Genomic DNA, 19,866 nt, shown 5'->3' with positions numbered 1-19,866 from the left:
GACCATGTCTTCTTCATACTCTTAAGGTCTGTCAAAATTACTTTTAATGAAGTATTTGTTCATTGATTTACAGCCCTTTCTAAATAGAACTCTAAAAATATCTTCATGTGACAGCAAAGCTAAATTTGTAAGATATCAGGAATCTCAGGACACCAACTGATATGACATCACTGAGTGATTAAATAAAAGTTAAGCTGTGAAAAATGCAACACTTCTTGGCATGTTAGATAGACTCAGTAATATAGAAAGGTTATTTCAGAAAATAACTGCCTATGTTTCTAAGGAAGTATTGATGTCAAAGATCAACAAGAGAAATTCAAATTACATTTCCTAGTTTTAGTATCCTTTTTCCTGACAAAAACTATCAAATATATAAAAACCATCAACAATTCAATAAAAAAAAATTCTCATGCACAGACTAACCATACGAATCCATGACAGGTTTGAGGTCCTTGTACTGAGTAATAACACTGGTCGTCTCCTGTACAGTTAGGTCTCTATACTTATACTGGAAAATAAAAAAGAAAGAATGATTTTAGAGACTAAATTTTTAGTGTCAGTTAATTTGGTTTTATTTTACCCAATGGACTGCATTTATTAGAGTTTACATTGATATACGGCCATTCTTCTCCACTCTTATTTTGGAATAAGAACTCAGTTCTCCATATTACTTGACTGAATGCTGCCTATATAAGTTACCAAACTTTAACAAGGTGTTAAGATGCTTTTAATCTTAAATAAGGGTCCATACATCAAGTGATTTAGGGAAAACTATTGCCTTTTCATTCACACTCCACTATAACCAACAGTACCTAAGAGATATACGTGGATCTTAAAAACGCATCTCCAAACAAATACAATGACATTTTGAACATTCCTGACACACAGCTACCTAGGATCTGAGCCTCATAGGTATCTTTCATGGCACTTTTCAAAGCATCACAGTATTTATCAATCACTGATCAGCATTTTAATGTATTTTACCAACTAGAAAGCAGACATTTCAAGGCATGACATTATTAGTAATAAAAGGAAGGAGGTAAAACCAGTATTATCAGGAGGAGCAGGGAGTAACTTGGAACACAAATCTGTAAAACACAGATACACTACTATTGAATTGAACAGTCTCAGAACTGTATTCCACAGACAACAAAGGAGATGGTTCCTGGGCAACGGAGCCAGATCACGTGTGGCACATTTCTCTAACCTCATAGCCATTCCTCCTGATAACTACTATTAAAAAGAAAGCTAATAATGTCTCTTGACAATATTTTCATTGTAACAAAATCTAAAAAAAAAAATTACACTCTTCAGATGTCTTAGGTAACATAAAGAGACAGCATCCTTTCATTCAACCATGGTAGGAGGAAAAAAAGGCCCAACACAATGAAATGGCTGATACCCAAAGCACACAGATGTTAGAAACATCTGAACAAATTAACTCAGACATTATCTGAGGGCAAAGCATGGTGCCACGGGTAAAGATCACCTTTGCTCCAACCAACACTCATGAGTTGTGAAGCTTAGAAACTAATTCTTCTTCTTCCTATCTACAGAGATTTACAAGGATGGTATTCCTGCGCATGATAACTCTTATTTAATGAGTAATGATGAACACACCATGCCACTTCCCATAATGCCATCTTGGTCAACAAAAAGCACCTGCACTTTGAGGGATGTTGTGACTTATCTTCCTGAAATGACCAAGGGCAAACCGGCCACACAGTCAGGTGTCAAAACACAGGTCTGTGGGAAAGCAAAGCAGCCCCTCCAGTAGGGATGTCTGCTTGTACTGGGAGGTACCAGCAGAGAGGCCGGTCAGCTGGAGGGTCAGGGCACCCCTGGACGCTGTCTGGATGGGAGGGCTGCAGTAAAGCATCTCAGCCTCCTCTGGGAAGTGGGTGCAGGATTTGGAGCATGTAGGAGGGACAGAGGAGAGACAACTTTGCTACCATTTGAGTACATTCCTCCCTTCTTCCCCAACACCTAGCGGAAGCAACAAACAGGTAACGAGCATTGGTACAACACAGAGACAGAGGTCTGTGGAATTTGGGTAGGCCAGCCAGGGACTGGCAGTACATACCCACATTGCTGAATGTGTTACCACAGCATGAATGACAGCATGTTCCCAGCTACTTTAAAAAGTATGAGGGGGTCTTTTTATAGGAGGCTACCTTATGGTACAGGATATAGACTCAAGAAGAACGGCATCATCACTATTAACAAAAAGAATTGGCTTCCACTAACAGAAGCTCCTAACAAGCATAAGGATTCAGAGTTGGGATTTAACTTTGCTTTTGGCACAAGAGTCTCAAGTCAGTTTAGTCGAGGAATAGATAAACCGAAGCCCAACTGCTCAGCAGACCTTCTGGGAGTCTGATACACAGTGGCTGACAGGGCTGGTAAAACCTAGATTTGGTATCAGTTTATTTTCAGGTCCAACACCTGAAAATTAAAATAATACTTTCATGTCTCTTAAAACTAAGAAAAAGAGTACTGCTGCAAATAGTTTTTACACTGAGTGATGAACACTTGCTCAGTGGAGGTAAGCTTGTAAGATTCCAGCTACTGCCACAAGCAAAATTAAGTGCTACATCAGCTATTAATTTCAGTACTTAGATCCAGATAGCTACTGAAGACCAAAGTTCTCTATATTAAAATTACATATTATTTTTTTTTCCTTATGAGAATGATGTTTTTTCTAAATTATTTATTTAAATCACAAAGTATACACTTCTGTGCTTATTTATCTTTTCCATTCTGAGTCATATCAGAATATTACAAGACAATCTTTTCCTGTGTTCATAGAGTAAGTAGTTGAGCATTTCCAAGAAGTGTCAAAACCTTACTGGAAAACATAAGATCCTAGTGTTTTTTACAAAGGTAACTAAAACTAACTAATTTGAATTTTTAATTTCCAAACTTTTTTTTCCTCCTCCATTGTGTGATGGCAAATTTATCCTCCTCATTTTACATATCAGGAAACAGATCACAAAGAGATCAGGCTTTTCAAGATCAGGCAGCAGGTAAATACCTGAAGTTAAATTAAGTGCTTATGTTCACCCAAACTATGGCTTAAATCTTTTGTCATCTCACACACTGAACTATCCAATATGGGAAATATCACTAAGCTTCCCTCTACAGAACAGAAAGTTTAACTATTTTTGAAAAATAAATATGGAGCTGTGAAACAGCAACTTCACTTTTCATCAGCTGTTAAGTACATTCCCACTTTGAACTTACCTACAGAAAGTCAGATGGCTTTTTGGGTACAAAATAGGCAAGCAGAGGGGAAGGAGGACACAGGACTACCGTAAACTGTGTTTCTTCTGTGGCATGGCAATAATTCATTTAAAGAAAACAGGAGTATACAAACATATACACGATCTCATTTGCCAATACAGAGTTAGCATTCAGCCCTCATTTTCAAGCTAATAAAGAAATTTGTTAATGATTCCATGCAGGTGAAAGACCCTTTAATAATATTTCTTCAGTTCTGATCAGATCATCCCCTATTTTATTTCGTTTTAAAACTGCGCAAATATGATGATTAAATGTTGTTAATTAACCCAAACAGAACCATTAACTCCCCCAAAGTATTCAGCCCTAGGAGTTTCATTCCAAGCTGCTGGACAAAGCCCAGTTTTCCCCTGAAGAGTGGCAAACTACAGATAACTCCGGTGATTAATGGTTTACCTTCCAAGAGATTTTCTCATTTCCTTAAACAAGGATGACAAAAGACCCACCGTTAACGTGGTCAATGAAGTGGACCTTGCCTTCCACCTTCAGTTAACCAGTGACTGCAAAAGACACCGTACAGCCCACCAGCCCACACTACAGCCCTGATCCACTTCCACGCTTGACAGCCTCAGCCGGGAATCCGGTTTCTATTCAGTTTTTACCAGCAATATCTGAACCCAAACCGAAAGTTTAGCAGGACTACGAATAAGGAAATATTTCAGGTTTGGTGCGCCATTCTTTCCTTCACAAACCAACTCAATTTACAGTGTCTGGCCGCACACAGCCATTCTGTCACAGCTTCGCCCAGCGGCCAACACGACCACCCCGGAGCCCCGCGGGCTACGGCCCGGGACAAAGCCGCGGGCTGGCGGCTGCCCGTGCCCGCCCGTCAGGAGGGAGATGGGAAGGGGGAACCGACGCGCCCCGAGGCAGCACCCAGGCTGCAGGACACACAGGCCCCGTTCCGCCCCTGGCCTGCCAGGCCGCGGGCAGGACCCCGCTCCCCGCCACCAGACCCTCGCTGAGGCTGCACCGCCTCGGCCGAGGGCGGCCGGCAGGTAGGGGAAGGGGCTTTCGGTGGCCCCGGCCACGCCATTACCTTGGCGAGCATTTTCTTGAGCTGGCTCTCGGTGACCGCCATGGCGGCCCCTCCTCCACCAACCGCCGCTGCCGCTGCCGCCGCGCACCGGCCCGGCCCCCTCCCGCCCCTGGGTAAACACAGGAAGCGGCCCCGCGCGCCCGCTTCCGGCAGCAGCTCCCGCTTCCGTCCGACCGTGACGACACTTCCCTCCCGTGGCGGCGGGGCCGGAGCGGCCAGCCGGGCCCAGCGAGCTGCCCTGCGCCGTTCGGCGGGGCCTAGTGCTGGGAGGCCGGGGCTGAGCCCCCGTCGGGAGCTCCACCGACAGCGCCCGGGAGTCCGGGGCTCAGCCCCCGCCGGGAGCTCCACCGACAGCGCCCGGGAGTCCGGGGCTCAGCCCCCGCCGGGAGCTCCACCGACAGCGCCCGGGAGTCCGGGGCTCAGCCCCCGCCGGGAGCTCCACCGACAGCGCCTGGCAGCCGCTTCCCTGCCTCCAGACACCCCGCACAGACGCTGCGCCCCAGCGAGACTGTGTGTATCAAAACCACAAAGTGTCTGAAAATGCCTTGTAGTGCAGTTTATTGTTAATACATAGTTTCGGGAATTAATTTCCCATGAGAATGTAAAGTGCGATTTCCCACCACACTGATCAAGCTGGTGTCCTTTGGTTATTTTTCAAGGAATACAACGCAAACAAGAGTGACATTTTTTCTAAGTAGCTGAGTTATTTTAAAACAAGCATCAATCTAAAAGGCAGCCCCAGAAGACTTTGCAGCTTTTTAAAGCTATTAATAAAAACCCCTAAATAAACAAAACAGCTGGACTATTCCCATGAGAATGCTCAACAGATCAAATACATCACCTTGCAAAACAACAGAAAACCATTAATTTATGCTGGTTTTTTTCCAAAGTAAGAAAAAGGCACCCCGAAATCCAGCCATAGTGTTGGGTGTATTTTTTTAATACAGTAAAAAAAGTCACCTGCAGCCATCACTAATTTTGTCCTATCACTGACAACCACACAAAGAAGGAAATTCGAGTAGTCCATGAAAAAAAGCAACAAATTACTAAAGGCTTGCTTTCCTTCTGTTTCTATCTTAATTCTGAGATCAATATAAACTCAGAATTCCTTTTAAGTCTGGCTCTTTGTGAGATATAACCAGAAGGCACAAAGGAACAGATCTTCCACTCTGACGCATATCCTAATTTCCTCAGAAAGCGTCATCGATATTTAACCAGTCACACCTCAAAACGTAAACATGGAATGCCATTCTTATGTTGCACACAGCAGGAGTGGAGCTCAGGTCTCCTCCGTCTGCATCGTGATGCTGAGGTATAATTGGGATGAATGGAGTGTTATACCATTGCTGTGCATCAAGAGCGTGGAAGCCCCCAAAACACCTTTGCCTTAAAAACATCTGGGTTTTGATTTATCAAAAAATTCACATCCTGCTTTTTCACCACATCCCTGGCCTCCCCTGAGGAGGGTGACAGGTTCTGTTGCCTTCCACGTAGCTGCGTTCTCCTCAGGCTGACGTAAAGCTTACTGACATCAGCCAGCTTTGCATCAAGGCCTGAACTCACAGGTATTTCTGCATTACTTAACTGTCAGATTTTATTCTCTATTTGAAGCCCACCTCGTGCTCTTCCCTTTCAGGAAGGACACCTGTTCTGATGCTGCACAGGGTAGGAATGTTGCATGTATGTACTGAGAAATGCAGATGCTTCAGCACCCTGTCTTTACAAAATAAGACTGAAGAAGTCATGACCAGACACCAGTAAACATGAAGCAGCAATTCATATCCAATACTTCAGGTTTGAAGGATACTGCGAATGTCACACTTTGAGCTTTTTTTTTTCCCCTTAGTAATAAGCAGGAGTCCATTGACATAAGGGCATCTGTGATAGGTATGAAAGATCGAACTGCCTCCCTTGGTGCCCTGAAGAGCTGGAGCGTGACCGTATTCTAGACAAGCCCCTGATGCGGCACTTGAAAACCAGGAGTTCTTGTTGGCTCTGCACACTGGAGTTTCCACAGAGCTGAGTAAGCTGGTCTCCTAGACTCTGTCCTAATGAGGTACAAAGTGCTAAGAATAACCCAAGAATCAGGCTATAATTAGCAACCAAAAACCCACAGGCACAAGTCACCTGAATTTAGGTAAAATGTTCTTGCACATTACCCTACTCATTTTGGCTACCAAAAGTGCACTTTTCAAATAAGAAATTACTGTGTAGTGCAGTATTAAAGGATGTAAACCAAAACTGAGAAAGCACTTTTTGAGAATAAAGCAAATAAGCTTCTTGTTCTACACAGAAATCCATATATATCAAGCAACCCTTTCCACCTAACCAATCTCCGACACGGTGAGCAGGCTGTGGTTTCCCTTGTGCTCGCTTACAGTTTCAGTTGCTGCTGAAGGTCATGGATTGATCCTGCACTACTCTGCAGTTTCTCTCGCACTAGTGGATCTTCTTCTAGTTTGACCATTTCGATCACTCCACTGCTTCCAAGAATACACGGTAGACTTAAGAATACTTCACTGTTTATATTACAACATCCCTGAAACAACACACAAATAGCATGGTCACACAGTTACTTATTTCTGCTCTGAAGCATGGAACTATACAAAATAACCTTGTAATTAAGCAAGGATATTCCATTATATGGCATGTTTTGTATAGTTCAAATTCCAGTTATTTTAGATCCTGTGCAAATGGGTTACCACATAGAAACTTTAAAATGTTAAAAAAAATCTTGAACCATTCCACACTTGGAAGTTTCCCAATATCGATATATCAGACTCTGTAATGCAGCCAAAACTTGTACTACAAAGCCACCATTTAAACAGTTTCTTAGGTAGAACAAGAGGAGACATTTGACAGTACAGTATCATTAATTCTTTTAGGACTGCACGAAAGAAATTTAAAATGCAGCCAAAGAGAGCTAGACAGGGAATACTTTTTCAAGTATTGATCCCATATTCATCCTGTGAGAGACTTTTATTAAACTTATATACCTATAACTCAGGTTTACACTGTAGATTTTAAGATCTGTATGGGAAATTTCACATTCTGCAGGTACCCTGCAGTTTCAGAGATCTGAATTTAGTTAATAAATGATTAAAAAAAAACTTTACTTGAAAGCATAATGATTAAATTAGGTGTCTGTACTTGATACAATAAGCAGTCTGCTCAGCTTCACTGCACTAGGACATGCAAATCACCCTTCTGAAGCTTGTAAATACAAGTGACCAGTAAATGTTTCTACATATTTGTTGGTTTTGTTTTTTTCCTTACATGAGATGACTTTTATGCTTTTATGCAGCCTTTTAGGATAAGCTTTAAATAAGGTTCAGTCTACAATTTTAAGTTAAATACAGCTTCATAATCTTCTCAATGTAAAGTATGAAGGAGTAAAAAAGCAGCTGTTTCAAAGCTCCTCAAATAAAATACTGGCAGAACATGTATTTTATACTTTCATAAAATATATTGAACTCTTTTGGCCTCTGGAAAAAATTTACATTCAATGCTGAGCACTTGAAACTGCAATGCACCCATTCATCTTCATTGGCCAAATCCAGCTATTCCAGGGGAGCCGGTCAGCCACATTCAATGTATTTTCCCTCTGGACTCTTGTATTTTTGGGAAAATAATCCACTTTTAATACTGGTTTCAGATTAACACAAGAGTTGATTTTTGCTCATTTTTGGAGTAGAATTGAAAGCTGGTTTTGGAAGAAAGTAACAGAAGCAGTGTTACTTTGAAACAGCTACTTTAAGTGAGATGTCTGTGCTGTTAAAATTAATGGTCATATCTAGTATAAATAATATAATTACAGTGCCCACCAAAATATATTAGTAACACATTTACCTTTGCCAGAGTGGATACAGAATGAACCTTTCTTTTATCTTTCAGTATACTGTCCGTCAAATCAGCAACTGAGAGCCCAACAGACCAAGATCTCTGACCTTTTCCCTTTAGAACTTCCATAGCTCTATATAAACCAGGAAGAGGAGAGAAACATGATTTTTAGATTTTAATTTTTCCTATTTTGGTTTATATGTAAAGCCCAAGAGACAGGTTAAAGGTACCGTATCAGGTACAATAAGTATACAATAAAAACATGATTCTATTTTGGAAAACAACAGAAGGAAATTAAGAATTGCTTTAAATAATTTCTTTATGTATATTTTACTCACACTAGCAACAATTCTCTCTTCTGTCAAGAGGTGTGACTGATATGTGGCTAATTAAATTGGGTATATTGATCCAAACATGTACTGTGCTTTGAAGTAAAGTGCTTCCACACAAGCTCTGAGAAAAGCCTTCCAGAAGGCTTGTCTACTATTTTTTTAAAGCAAACAATTGAACTGGCAGCTCTAATATTCCAGTGTATATTCCACAAAGCTTGTATTGCCTTTAGGTCATCACAGGCAAAACATTATTGAGAACTTCAGAAAAATAGCAGGCATATACCCATATACGAAACTGAATGACACCGAGGCCCAGACCTATAAACTCTACGTATGAAGATTTTAAAGCAAACTTCCTCCTTTTCATACAGAGTTGAAGAAAAAACTCCGCAAACATCAAGTGCCTAAACATGAAGAAAAAAAAAAAATTATAATTATGTTACCTGTTAGCCACTTTGTCTCTTGAGTTAGGAGCAGCCATTGCTTCTGTTTGATTTGCAACTGAATTGCCACTGGTCCACGATGGTACTAAATAGAAACAAGCAACATTTAAATACATGCCCAACCAGCGATTAAAACAGGTACCAGATAAGTTACAACAACTACCCCACAACAACCCAAATGTAGCTGATGAACTAAAGTTCCCTGGACTGCTAACATAAATTCTATAGTAGTACCTGGCCAGAGACGCTTAAGAATGAAGTAATATGCAATAATTCTTACATTAGCAGTATCCCACCATATTTTATACCACATTTCCTTCATCTTTTTGTACTTCTAACCTATATTGTTATATCAAAGAAAAAGCATGTGAAGTTGTAGTTTCTATATTTTTTTTTATTACTGTGACAAATGTCAAATACTTTGCTATGACTTCGGGTCTACAGTCTCAGGCACATACTAAAAGTGTATTATTTAGAACCACTATTATGATAATCTATCACCCTGCTTATGACCACCTTTATTACTTCTCTCAATTATACTTTCATTACTCAATTACTTAAGCACTGCCAGGATATTATATACTCATAGTCTAATAAAATTATAGAAGTATCACTTCACCTTTGTCTTCCCCTTGTTCACCAATAATCCAAGCATCTTTTGCCAGCACTTCTTCTTTCAAAAGGTTTGTCAGTATAAACTGAAATCTCTCAGTATCTAGGTTGGCACCTACTCCAATAACTCTGCTTTTGGGAAATGCGCTCAGCTTCCATGACACATATGTCATTACTTCAACTATATGTGAAAGAAAAATATGTTGACAATGAAGGACCACTCAAATTTCAACACAAGTGCAAACTATGAATCACGATTATGAAAAACTCAGGACAAAATTGTTTACTTTAGAAAAGGTATAAGCATGTAAGAACACACCAGTAGTTTATTTCAATCTAAAACAGCAAGTCAGGTGGGGAGGATGTGAAGAAAATTCAAAGCCCAAGTAAAATTTTAAGAGAAGTCAAGTGAAACTTCAGAATGAGTCACTATGCTTCCTGCTACCAAAACCCTCACATGCTTCTAAATTTAATTCAGCCAGTGTTTAACTTCTTTTCATTTGGCAAGCACTCTCTTCTCCAACTCCACGGCTCTACATGATACAAAAGTTAAGAAGCACTTGAGTGGCCTGTCTTCAGTGTTTTTACAGGACAGGGAGGTGCACACCTCTTTCTTTCCCTTTTCAGTAGAGTTTTAGCTTTAGCTTAGTTCAAAGTATCACTGACCAAACAGATTCAAACTTTCCATGAAAACACAGCTGGAATATTTACTATCAACTCTGTATTACATACATTGGTAGTCTGTGAGTCTGATAGTATGGATATAACACACACACACCTATCCTTAGTGCACAGGGGAAACACATCCATAAAACTCACAACTGACAAGACAACAGCCAATGGATGCTAATCTTGTAGACACAGTCAGGTCAAAACTACATACAGAAACATACAGGAATACATACCTTTTGTACAAAACAAAGTATACTATTTTCTTTTATCTTGGTAACAGTAAAGAAAAAAACCCAAAGACAGTGTCCTGCTCAAAGCTGAAAAGGAAAACAACTTTCAGAGTAGCAAGAATTTTTGACTAAGTGGGTGTATTTGGCAGTAATATTTCTAAAACAGGCCAAAGAGAAAGCCAGCTGAGGGACAGAATATTATGTGAAGTACCAACACACCTGGATGAGAAGCAACAAGGAGAACAGTGTTTTGACTGTAGTGTGATATTGCTGGGATAACTCCTCTGAACAAATCCACATTGCTTTGTACAACATCAAGATAAGTCTGAGCATTACCCAGAGAATTAACTGTAAGTACCACAACTTTTGAATCAGCTGAAGCAGAAAAATCTGAAATATAAAGAAAAGGCATTTTTAAATTTTATATAATTCTATCAAGTTTTGGATGCAAAACAAAGAGCTGTCCTAAAGGCTGAACTGCAGCATTCACTTCAGTTAGGGATTCTTCCCCTCCTGTCTCCCTTCATGTCCCCCAGTATGGAATCTGGGGCACTTTCACAGCACCTGTAGAACACAGCTCTCCCACAAAACTACTTTTCCCATTTCATACTTGGCAAACACAGAAGGCAGACTGCAATTTGTCTGAGGTTACAGAGCAGAGACCACAAAACATCTAGATGGTGCTGACAGATAAGCTTTTCCAAGTTTTCTTGGCAACAGAGAAAAAAGAATACATCCATGAAAAGGCTCCTTCATTTTTATTCTGATTTTTAAAGAAGGGGAAAGACTTTTTCCCCATTATCTGAGGCTTCTATAATTTTTGTTCTAATAGCTTAATTAAGGACATGTAGACAACCATGAAAAGTGTTCCAAAAGGCTATTTATTAACTGAAGTAAAAGACAAGTATTTATTAGCCCAAGAAAACACACAACTACATTTGCTGCAGAAATTCCAAAGTCAGAACAGCCTTGAGCGGGTAACTCTGAATATTTGAGTACCATATCATATCACATCTGTGACCAGCCTGGACACAGAAACAAGGTAATTTGACTGTCACACCACTTCTGGAACCAGCTGAAGCTAAAGCAGGAGCCTAGTGCACTGGCAAATTAGAAGCATACTAAGGAGGACACAATATCAGCTTGCCCAAAACTTAGATATAAACATGCTAAAATAACAGGTGACCGTGTATAAACATTTTGTAATATCGAAACACTACTAATAGCACAGCCAGCAACAACATACAGGCTTTTTGTACCACAGCTAAATGTAAACATGTAATAGGTAACCACAAAGACACCAACAGAGATTTGTGGTACAGTTGCACAACCAGGGATCAGGAAAAAGTGTGCTAGCAGTAAAACCTGCAAGACAAGATCTAAGGATGTAGAGCAGGCAATGTCAGGTGCAGAATAAGGACATAAGATGCCTGGTGGAACCAGAACAAGCCCCTTTCCCCAAAATAAGATAAATTACATCAGAAGCACAAGAAAGCCTCCTATTTTATCTTGCACAGGGCACAAGGAACAGAAAACCACCACAGACAAGCGAGGAAGAATGAGGAAACTGCTTAATTCAGTTCCATTTTCCCCTGTGGAGGGGTTTTAAGCTCTATCACCTCAATCTCTGCAGCTAAGACCAGAGACTGTAGCCATTACCACTACTTATGGAGACATGGCATCGATTCCGTTGAGTTGTACACTCACAGCTAATTGAGGACAAGATTGTTAAGAACTAGTTGTTTGGATATGCAGTGACAATGATTAAGAACTATTGGCCATGTGCATTTTAATGAACATCAATCTTGGAACGTAGTACTTCAAAACTCACTTTTATTTATGAGCCTTTTTAACACTGCTCTCACAACTATCTTTAATTCCCTAACATAAAAATATTTTTTCTCCCCTTACTTCTCTCCCTCTATGACACTGAAGTACTAGCTTGGCTCCTCTCTACTTCTGTGTGAGTCCAATTTCAGCATTAGACTCTTACTCTGGAAGCACAGGCTCACATACCTCTACATCTATAAACAGAATGAAAAAAGCCTGAAATAAAAGCAACACAAGCTTTGCTGAGCCTTCCTTTCCCAATTTTGCCCTGAGAAAATGAAGAAAAGCAAGAAGCTATGAGAAGATAACATTTTTTAAAAGATGGCACACATACCAGAGCCTCTGTACTTCCCCAGCTGTCCTGCTCTCATTAAAACAAGCACAAGCACACACAATACACTACTCACTCCTATTCCAGCAACAACATCCAATACCTTTGCTGATCTCCACATTTGGCAGAGTAAAGATCTCCAAGTCCATGGTCCCTCCTTTTGCTGAACCCTCAGAAAGGTCCAAAAGAACCACCTTGTCTGCAGCACCCTGTACGAGTGAAAAGAACGCAGATCAATGATAAAACAAACCAAAACTTGCTCTTGGGGGAATAAAGAATAAAAACCAATATTCCTCCAGTTCCATTGTTTGTTGTACTGAGTATAAAACAAACTAAATTACTGACCAAAATTACTACCAAATCACAAGAAAAAGAATTTAGTGAATTTAATTGGAAAATGACTCATTACAAAACAAACAAAAAAACCTCACAAAATCATCTCTGGGAAGTTATAAATGTTGATGTTACTGTTGCCTCTGAGAACACAGCCGTAATGAAGCACAGACCATCTATAGACTGTCGTCTTCCAGGGGACTAGGAGATCCCAACTGTAAGAAGCCACTGCTCAGGCAAGAATCCTTTAACTAAGGGTTTTCAAAATAAGTGAATTCAATATTCAACCCTTTGTATTTAAAAAGCTGACTGAGAAAACAAGGCAGAAACTAACACCTGTGTGTGTCCATAAGTTAACTGAAGGGGCTAATGACATAAGCAGTGACAGAGGCATTACAACTGCTGAGTTATTTCTGTGCCAGACACTAAGAACTACGTTGGAAGTCTCTCTATTAATCAGGTCTGTTGCTGTCTATAATAATTACATACCTTTGCTGCAATTGCTAGTACACATGCAATGCCAAGATCTCCAGCTCCAACAACAGTAATTTTGTTAAAACATCCTTGGTTTTTGTCTCCACCAATTTTACTCTTTGATTTCATGCCAGTCTCTCCTACAAGTTAAGGAAAATCAAATCACAGAATTAAGTGCTGGTCCACACTGTATCAATACTGTATCAAGTATTGTTGCTTCATAAAGGATCACAGTTGTGCAAGTTAAACCAAATTATATCAGCTTCTTCAAAATAGCTGTCAAGCCTGACCACAGAAAACTCATCACAACTTGCAAGGTGTAGAACACAAATACTCCTCTCTGAAGAGAAATGTTTTTTCACTAGGTAGAAAATATGAGCATAGAATCATGGAATAGTTTGGGTAGGAAGGGACCTTCAAAAGTCATCTAGCCCAACCCCCCTGCAATGAGCAGGGACATCTCCAACTAAATCAGGTTGCTCTGAGCCCCGTCCAGCCTGGCCCTGAATGTCTCCAGGGATGGGGCATCTACCATCTCTCTGGGCAACCTCTTCCAGCGTTTTACCATCCTAATATAAAAAAAATTCTTCCTCATGTCTACCCTAAATACACCCTCCTTTAGTTTAAAATCATTACCCCTTGTCCTGTCACAACAAGCCCGCTAAAAAGTCTGTCCCACTCTTTCTTATAGGCCCCTTTTAAGTACTGAAAGGCCGCAATAAGGTCTCCCTGAGCCTTCTCTTCTCCAGGCTGAACAACCCCAACTCTCTCAGCCTGTCCTCATAGCAGAGCTGTTCCAGCCCTCTGATCATTTTCACATCTCTCCTCTGGACCCTCTCAAACAGGTCAATGTCTTTCCTGTACTGAGGGCTCCAGAGCTGGACACAGGACTCCAGGTGGGGTCTGAGCAGAGCAGAACAGAGGGGCAGAATCACCTTCCTCGACCTGCTGGCCACACTGCTTTTGATGCAGCCCAAGATACAATTTACCTTCTGGGCATAACAGTATCAAGAAGCTAGACACTAAGACCATACAAACAATACTCCCTTTGCTACTGTTACAGATGTGAATATATAGCATGGTCATAATATTTGTGTTTTGAAAAGACATGCAAATCAGAATTTGATTAAAATACAATGATGTGAGGCTGTTTAGCCAGTGCTACTGGTAATAAAACAGATCTCATTCTGACTATAATGCAGAGAGAGTCCTAACAGAAACATTAAGATTGATTTACTAGAAATGTGTATTGAGTGTGCATATACATGTGTGTTCACAATCATGTATGTGTACACAATTATCAGAAGAAATGGCAGAAAAGGGTTAAAGGGAAAGGTGTGTACCGGTTGCCACAGATCATGATCTGTGATTTCACTGAAAGAAGTAAGAAGTAAAGACTGATCTGACGAAAATGTGTCAGGATGAAGAACAACAGGACTGAAGCCATGAAATACCCAGATAAGGAAAACATGAGAATTGTGAAATTCAGGAATTTTGCCCAAAACTTAGAATGGCTGAGATAAAGTAATGAGACAAAAATGCCAAATAGCATCCACTCCTGAAGGGTGTAAAAGACAAGACCAAGAAGAACCCAAGAGACACAATATGGGCTCAACAGCCAGTGCTCCTTATCCTCAGTGTTACAGACAAGAGACTGTGCTCAGACAGGTCTCAGGGCTTGTGACTGTGGATGTGAGAGTGTGAGTGAATGAGACCTGAGAGAACAAACAACTGTGACTGAGTAAAATCAACTTGTTTAAAATAAAGCCACATTTCCTTTCCAAAAGATCTCACATAGAGTTTTGCTGCAGTAATTTCCAATAAGTGGGTATTACAAAGTCTACAGCATTTTTCAGTACATTTAAATGCAAACATCTAAAATGAGCTGTTTATTCAAATAAAGAGAACCTGAGCTCTCAGTTCAAAAAGATGCACTTGTGACTACATAGAGTAAATACCAGATACTGTACATATGCAAACACAAAAAATTCAGATATTAAAATTGTGTAGGCATCTGTGTGATATCAAGTAATAAAAACAAATAAAGAAGATATTGTGTACGAACATCACAAACAAATATATGAAAACATACACACCTTCAGTAATCTTTGCAATGTAGGAGAGAAGTTCTGATTGCCTGGCTGCATCAGAAGATGATAACGAATACAGAGGGAGCTCTTCCTCAAATTTTGCAATCATTTCCTTGATTAATCCAATGACAGTTGATTTAGGCTGAAATATAGCAATACAGAAGACAAAAGAGTTGAATAGCTATTTCATATAGTGGTATCAGCTGTAAACTGCAGTATTTCATAAAGAACCATAGCTATACAAAATGTAATTGAATTATGAATATTGATACCCTTAACACTTACAGAAACACCTAAGGTAAAGAAAGCCTGGGAATTTCTGTATCAATAATGAAAAATACATACCATCCGTTTCCAAAAACTAGCATTCAATAAATCACTTTTACTCGCCTGGCAGACATATTTAAGTAAGTTATTTAATACAGTGCAGAAAATCATTTAGCAAAAGCACTGGCTTTCGAATCTCTATGCTACTTTTTCAGAGTTCTGCTAAGACATATCCAAAAGGTAGGAATTTCCATTAAACTTTCTTAAGGGATACTCAATTGGTCTAGTATTATCATTCATTATTCAGAGCAACAAAGGAAAAGTATCAAAGTGCCCATGTGAGGCTTATACTGCTTTATAATGAAGTCAGTCCCTTTTTTCTTCAGCTTAAAATAATTTTCCTTACCATCACTCATAACTTCCCTTACAATCACTTCAGTCTGAAAGCTGTACTTCCAGTAGACATAACATTCTGCTTCTCTTTACAAAATCATTACATATTTAAGATTAACAAGAAATGCAGAAAATAAAAAGCCCCAAACCCTTTCACTCTTATACAAACATGCTTTCTTTTCAAGTATGTTCCTCCCATCAGTCACTCCACCTCTTACATGGCTCCAGTTCTGCAGGTAGGGCAAATAAATCCTGCCATGAGCATCGACATGCTTTCCCACTGAAATGCCCATGTTCGCTGTTGGCTTCAAGAAACAAATGGGCGGAGCAAAGGGATGAGAATCCAGAATCCACAGACGAATAGGTATGTTATAGGAATTACCTGTTCGACACAAAACAAAAGCCATTGCTAACTTCTGCATGGAGAAGAGGCACTGAAACCCAGGTGTGTGTACATACGATTCACGCTTCTTAATAACAAAGGAAAAAAGCCTGACAGACCACTTTCCAGATTCACACCTGAAAGTAATTATGTTACTTAGGCTTGCTAATAAAAGCAGACTTGCCTGGATCAGCTTGAAGTGCTACCCATTGTGTGTGTCTTAATATAAAGCTTTATTGCTTTTTTTTATTTCCCAGGATATTCTATCAGTCAAGGTGTCCCCTTTTCCAGGCAAAGAATCTCTTACAGCCACACATATCATATGTATTTTAGGACTCAACAACTGATGCAGAGAGGCATCTAATAAAAGCTTTACCTCAGACTTCAAAGGCTTTAAGTTAAAAATAAAAAATTACCTACTATTTATATTTAGACACTGTCTATACAAGCATAGACCCTGGAGAATTCATTCAAACCTCCATTAGAACCAAAGAGCTTGCCTACACAGTCTCAAAGCAAATGATTTTTTAAATAGTTAATTGATTTATCTAATACGACTTTATTCCAGTATCTATGACTGCATGAAGACACTTTTTTATGCAGCAGAAGTAGCTTCTGCCAATTAATATAAAATCCTTTATAGCCACCTTTAAACAAGCCTCACAGTATATTGTTAAGAGGAAGTACCCAACACATTTTGCAATTAGATTAATACCTGGTAAGGAAATTATATTTGACTTATCTTACCATATTTCACTGGAACGGTACCACTAAAATTCAGGAGTTCCTTCTGGGATCCATCCTTGAAGGCTGAAATTAAAAATGTTATTTAAAAAAAAATCCTTTCAAAAGCATTAGCCTGAAAATCCCCAGTCCTGGGTCTAATTCCGGTCTTGTAGAAACTTTCAGTCAGGCTGAGGGATCCAGAAGTTACACTTGATATGATAAAGCCATCAAAATGTTTTCAATACAGGCATGGGATACAGGAAAAATGCCGCTACATGTCAAGAATTTTAAGGAACATCAATCTTCTATTATTACTGACCAGTTAAAATGAAACGAAATTTAGTGAATGAGTTGCTTAGTTTCTTTATACATATGCACTCTTGGAAGAGCTTTCAAAATTAGTCACATGGCACCAGAAATTTTACCGCAAGTCAAAATCAAGATAGGAACACAGCTGAAAGATACACTATTTAGATTCTACTATACACAGTCTGAATCTATGGCAAGTAAATATCACAATTAGTTCAAAGTAACTGTATCACTTCTTACTGTATGTGTTCATGGAGAATGTGAAGTTTGGGTAGGTCTTGTTAACATTCTTTAGTTCTTCTATGGTCAGATCTCTGAACTTATACTGGGAAGGGGAAAGGAAAAAAAAAAAAAGGAAAAATGTTTCAATTTCAAAAGCTCCTTCTTTCATTACCAGAGACAGGGAAAAGGAACCAAGAGAAAGTAGAAACATAAGAAGGGGAAGGTAATAATTACCTGCAGTATTATAAACAGTTTTGGTGTGAAATATATTATAAAAAAAAATTGATTTAAAAAAAAAAAAAAGCTTGAAGGGTATTGCAGGTCTGCTGTTGTTACATTGGAACTACAATTCTGAGCATCACTCCTTATATACTATTACCTCTCCTTTACAGCTGTGTGAGCAGAGGCTTAATTAAATTTAGTCTCATCTGCACACCATAATCAAAACCAATATAAAAATATAAACCTCTCAGAAATAAGAAGTCACCTTATTACTGACACAGTTACTACTAAAAACTCAGATCCACCTGTACACATTTTAGAAGAGTTTCGTAAGAGGTCAGTTTCCACAAACATATTACATGTACAAGTAATTAGCCTTTGGGATTTTTTTTTCATGTTTAAGCTGTCCTTGGGAGCTGAGAAAATTCAAGCAAAATAAGGCATCCCTCTTCCTTGCCTGCAGAAAACTTGCCCACAGATTAACAGAAGTACTGATGCTTGAAATGTGATTTGAAAATAATTATCAGCAAGAATGAATCACTGCTACTTCATTTAGACTTTCCCCAGTCAGTCCAATACCTGAACTTCTAAGAAATTTGCATTCTCACGCATTTTATCACTATGAAGAATATTTTCCATTTCCTAGATTAGAGCATCTGTTTCTTATTTTAGTAAGTCTGGAGTTGTCCTGGAAGTCTCACTTAAGCAAATGCAACTATAGCCTGACAATGGCTTAAAGAGCTGCTCCCTGCCATGAAGTAGTACCTAAAATCTACAGTCTCTTCAGTAAGGCACCCACCAGAAACAGCAGCAATACTACAGCTACATGGATGGTGTGACTATGCTCCACTTTGTACAAGAAAACACAAATCTACCGAAAAGAAACACCTTTTAGTCAGCTTCTTCACATGCAATCTTACAGGATACTGCAAAGACAAGCAGTAAGAACAAAAAAAAAATAATCAAAGGTGCTCAAATTAAGAATGTCAACACAAATTTAACACATTTCAGAAGCATTGATACATCTGGTTGAGGAAGTCAAAGCCATCTTTCCTCAGCTGACCTCCTTCTTATTTGTAATACGAAATGAAGCATTCCTATTACATATTTTGTTATTTTCTAAAGATCAGAAGGCTTATGAGGTGAGTCAGATACATACCTTCTCATTTTGCACCTAAAATTATTTGGCAAGCCCAAAATTTAAATATACATGCCTCAGTTTCTCATATGGACATTAAAATGCCTTTACCTCACTCAGAAGAATGCTATAAAAGTAAATGACTGTTTCTATAGCGCAGGACTATCACAAAAAAATCCCCAAGGAAACGAGTAACTCTTCAGGCAGGGCAAGGTTTTAACTGCACGCAGTACATCACCCACGTTACTGTGTCCTGGACCACAGGAATAAAATTCTACGTGCTGCAACTTTATATCCAGCTGCTATAAGGCAACGTAAACCCTGCGTCCCGAGTGGGACCCGAGTTTGTCACAAGCGATGACCAGGACAGCAGAGACGGCTCCGCGCTGCCTGCGGGCACCGGGAGGGCGGCTGGGCCCCTCAGCGCCGCCCTTCCCCACCCCGCTCCTTCCCGCCCGCGGGAGCGTCCACCTCGCCGCACGCCCCGTCCCCTCCACCCCTCCTAAAAACTCGGCATTTTCCACAACGTTTCTTCTTCTCCCTCCTCCGCCCCGGCAGCCCTCAGCCCCCTCCCCTCCTCCCCTCCCGCGCCGGCGGTTGAACGGCCGCGGCCCGCGCGCACCTTGCCCAGCTGCTTCCTGAGCGCCTCCTCCGCGAGCGCCATGGCGGCGGGAGGGGCCG

General features: G+C 40.0%; 2 protein-coding genes across 10 annotated transcripts in view; both read right to left on the bottom strand.

Annotated features, from left to right (window-relative positions):
• TSG101 (tumor susceptibility 101) overlaps positions 1-4,469 on the bottom strand; it is a 22,177-nt gene extending 17,708 nt beyond the window's left edge. For both annotated transcript variants that reach the window (XM_080344779.1, XM_080344780.1), the window contains exons 1-2: positions 4,340-4,469; positions 424-508 (exon numbers count right to left, since the gene is read on the bottom strand). In XM_080344779.1, the coding sequence (XP_080200905.1) occupies positions 424-508; positions 4,340-4,381 (127 nt within the window). In that variant the 5' untranslated portion in view covers positions 4,382-4,469. The remainder of the gene's footprint in view (positions 1-423; positions 509-4,339) is intronic.
• UEVLD (UEV and lactate/malate dehyrogenase domains) overlaps positions 1-19,866 on the bottom strand; it is a gene marked incomplete at its 3' end in the record, with an annotated part of 21,350 nt that extends 1,484 nt beyond the window's left edge. The window contains exons 1-13 of one of the 8 annotated variants that reach the window (XM_080344770.1): positions 19,808-19,866; positions 17,844-17,928; positions 17,316-17,378; positions 16,405-16,568; positions 15,533-15,668; positions 13,452-13,576; positions 12,733-12,838; positions 10,688-10,858; positions 9,574-9,747; positions 8,955-9,039; positions 8,189-8,312; positions 6,718-6,878; positions 6,111-6,387 (exon numbers count right to left, since the gene is read on the bottom strand). In XM_080344770.1, the coding sequence (XP_080200896.1) occupies positions 6,285-6,387; positions 6,718-6,878; positions 8,189-8,312; positions 8,955-9,039; positions 9,574-9,747; positions 10,688-10,858; positions 12,733-12,838; positions 13,452-13,576; positions 15,533-15,668; positions 16,405-16,568; positions 17,316-17,378; positions 17,844-17,928; positions 19,808-19,849 (1,539 nt within the window). In that variant the 5' untranslated portion in view covers positions 19,850-19,866. The other 7 variants (XM_080344772.1, XM_080344773.1, XR_013922150.1 and 4 more) reach the window with 7 other exon arrangements.

Source organism: Nesoenas mayeri (genome assembly GCF_963082525.1).
Source record: "Nesoenas mayeri genome assembly, chromosome: 5".
Lineage (NCBI taxonomy): Eukaryota > Metazoa > Chordata > Aves > Columbiformes > Columbidae > Nesoenas > Nesoenas mayeri.
This window is presented reverse-complemented; position numbering and strand designations above follow the sequence as displayed.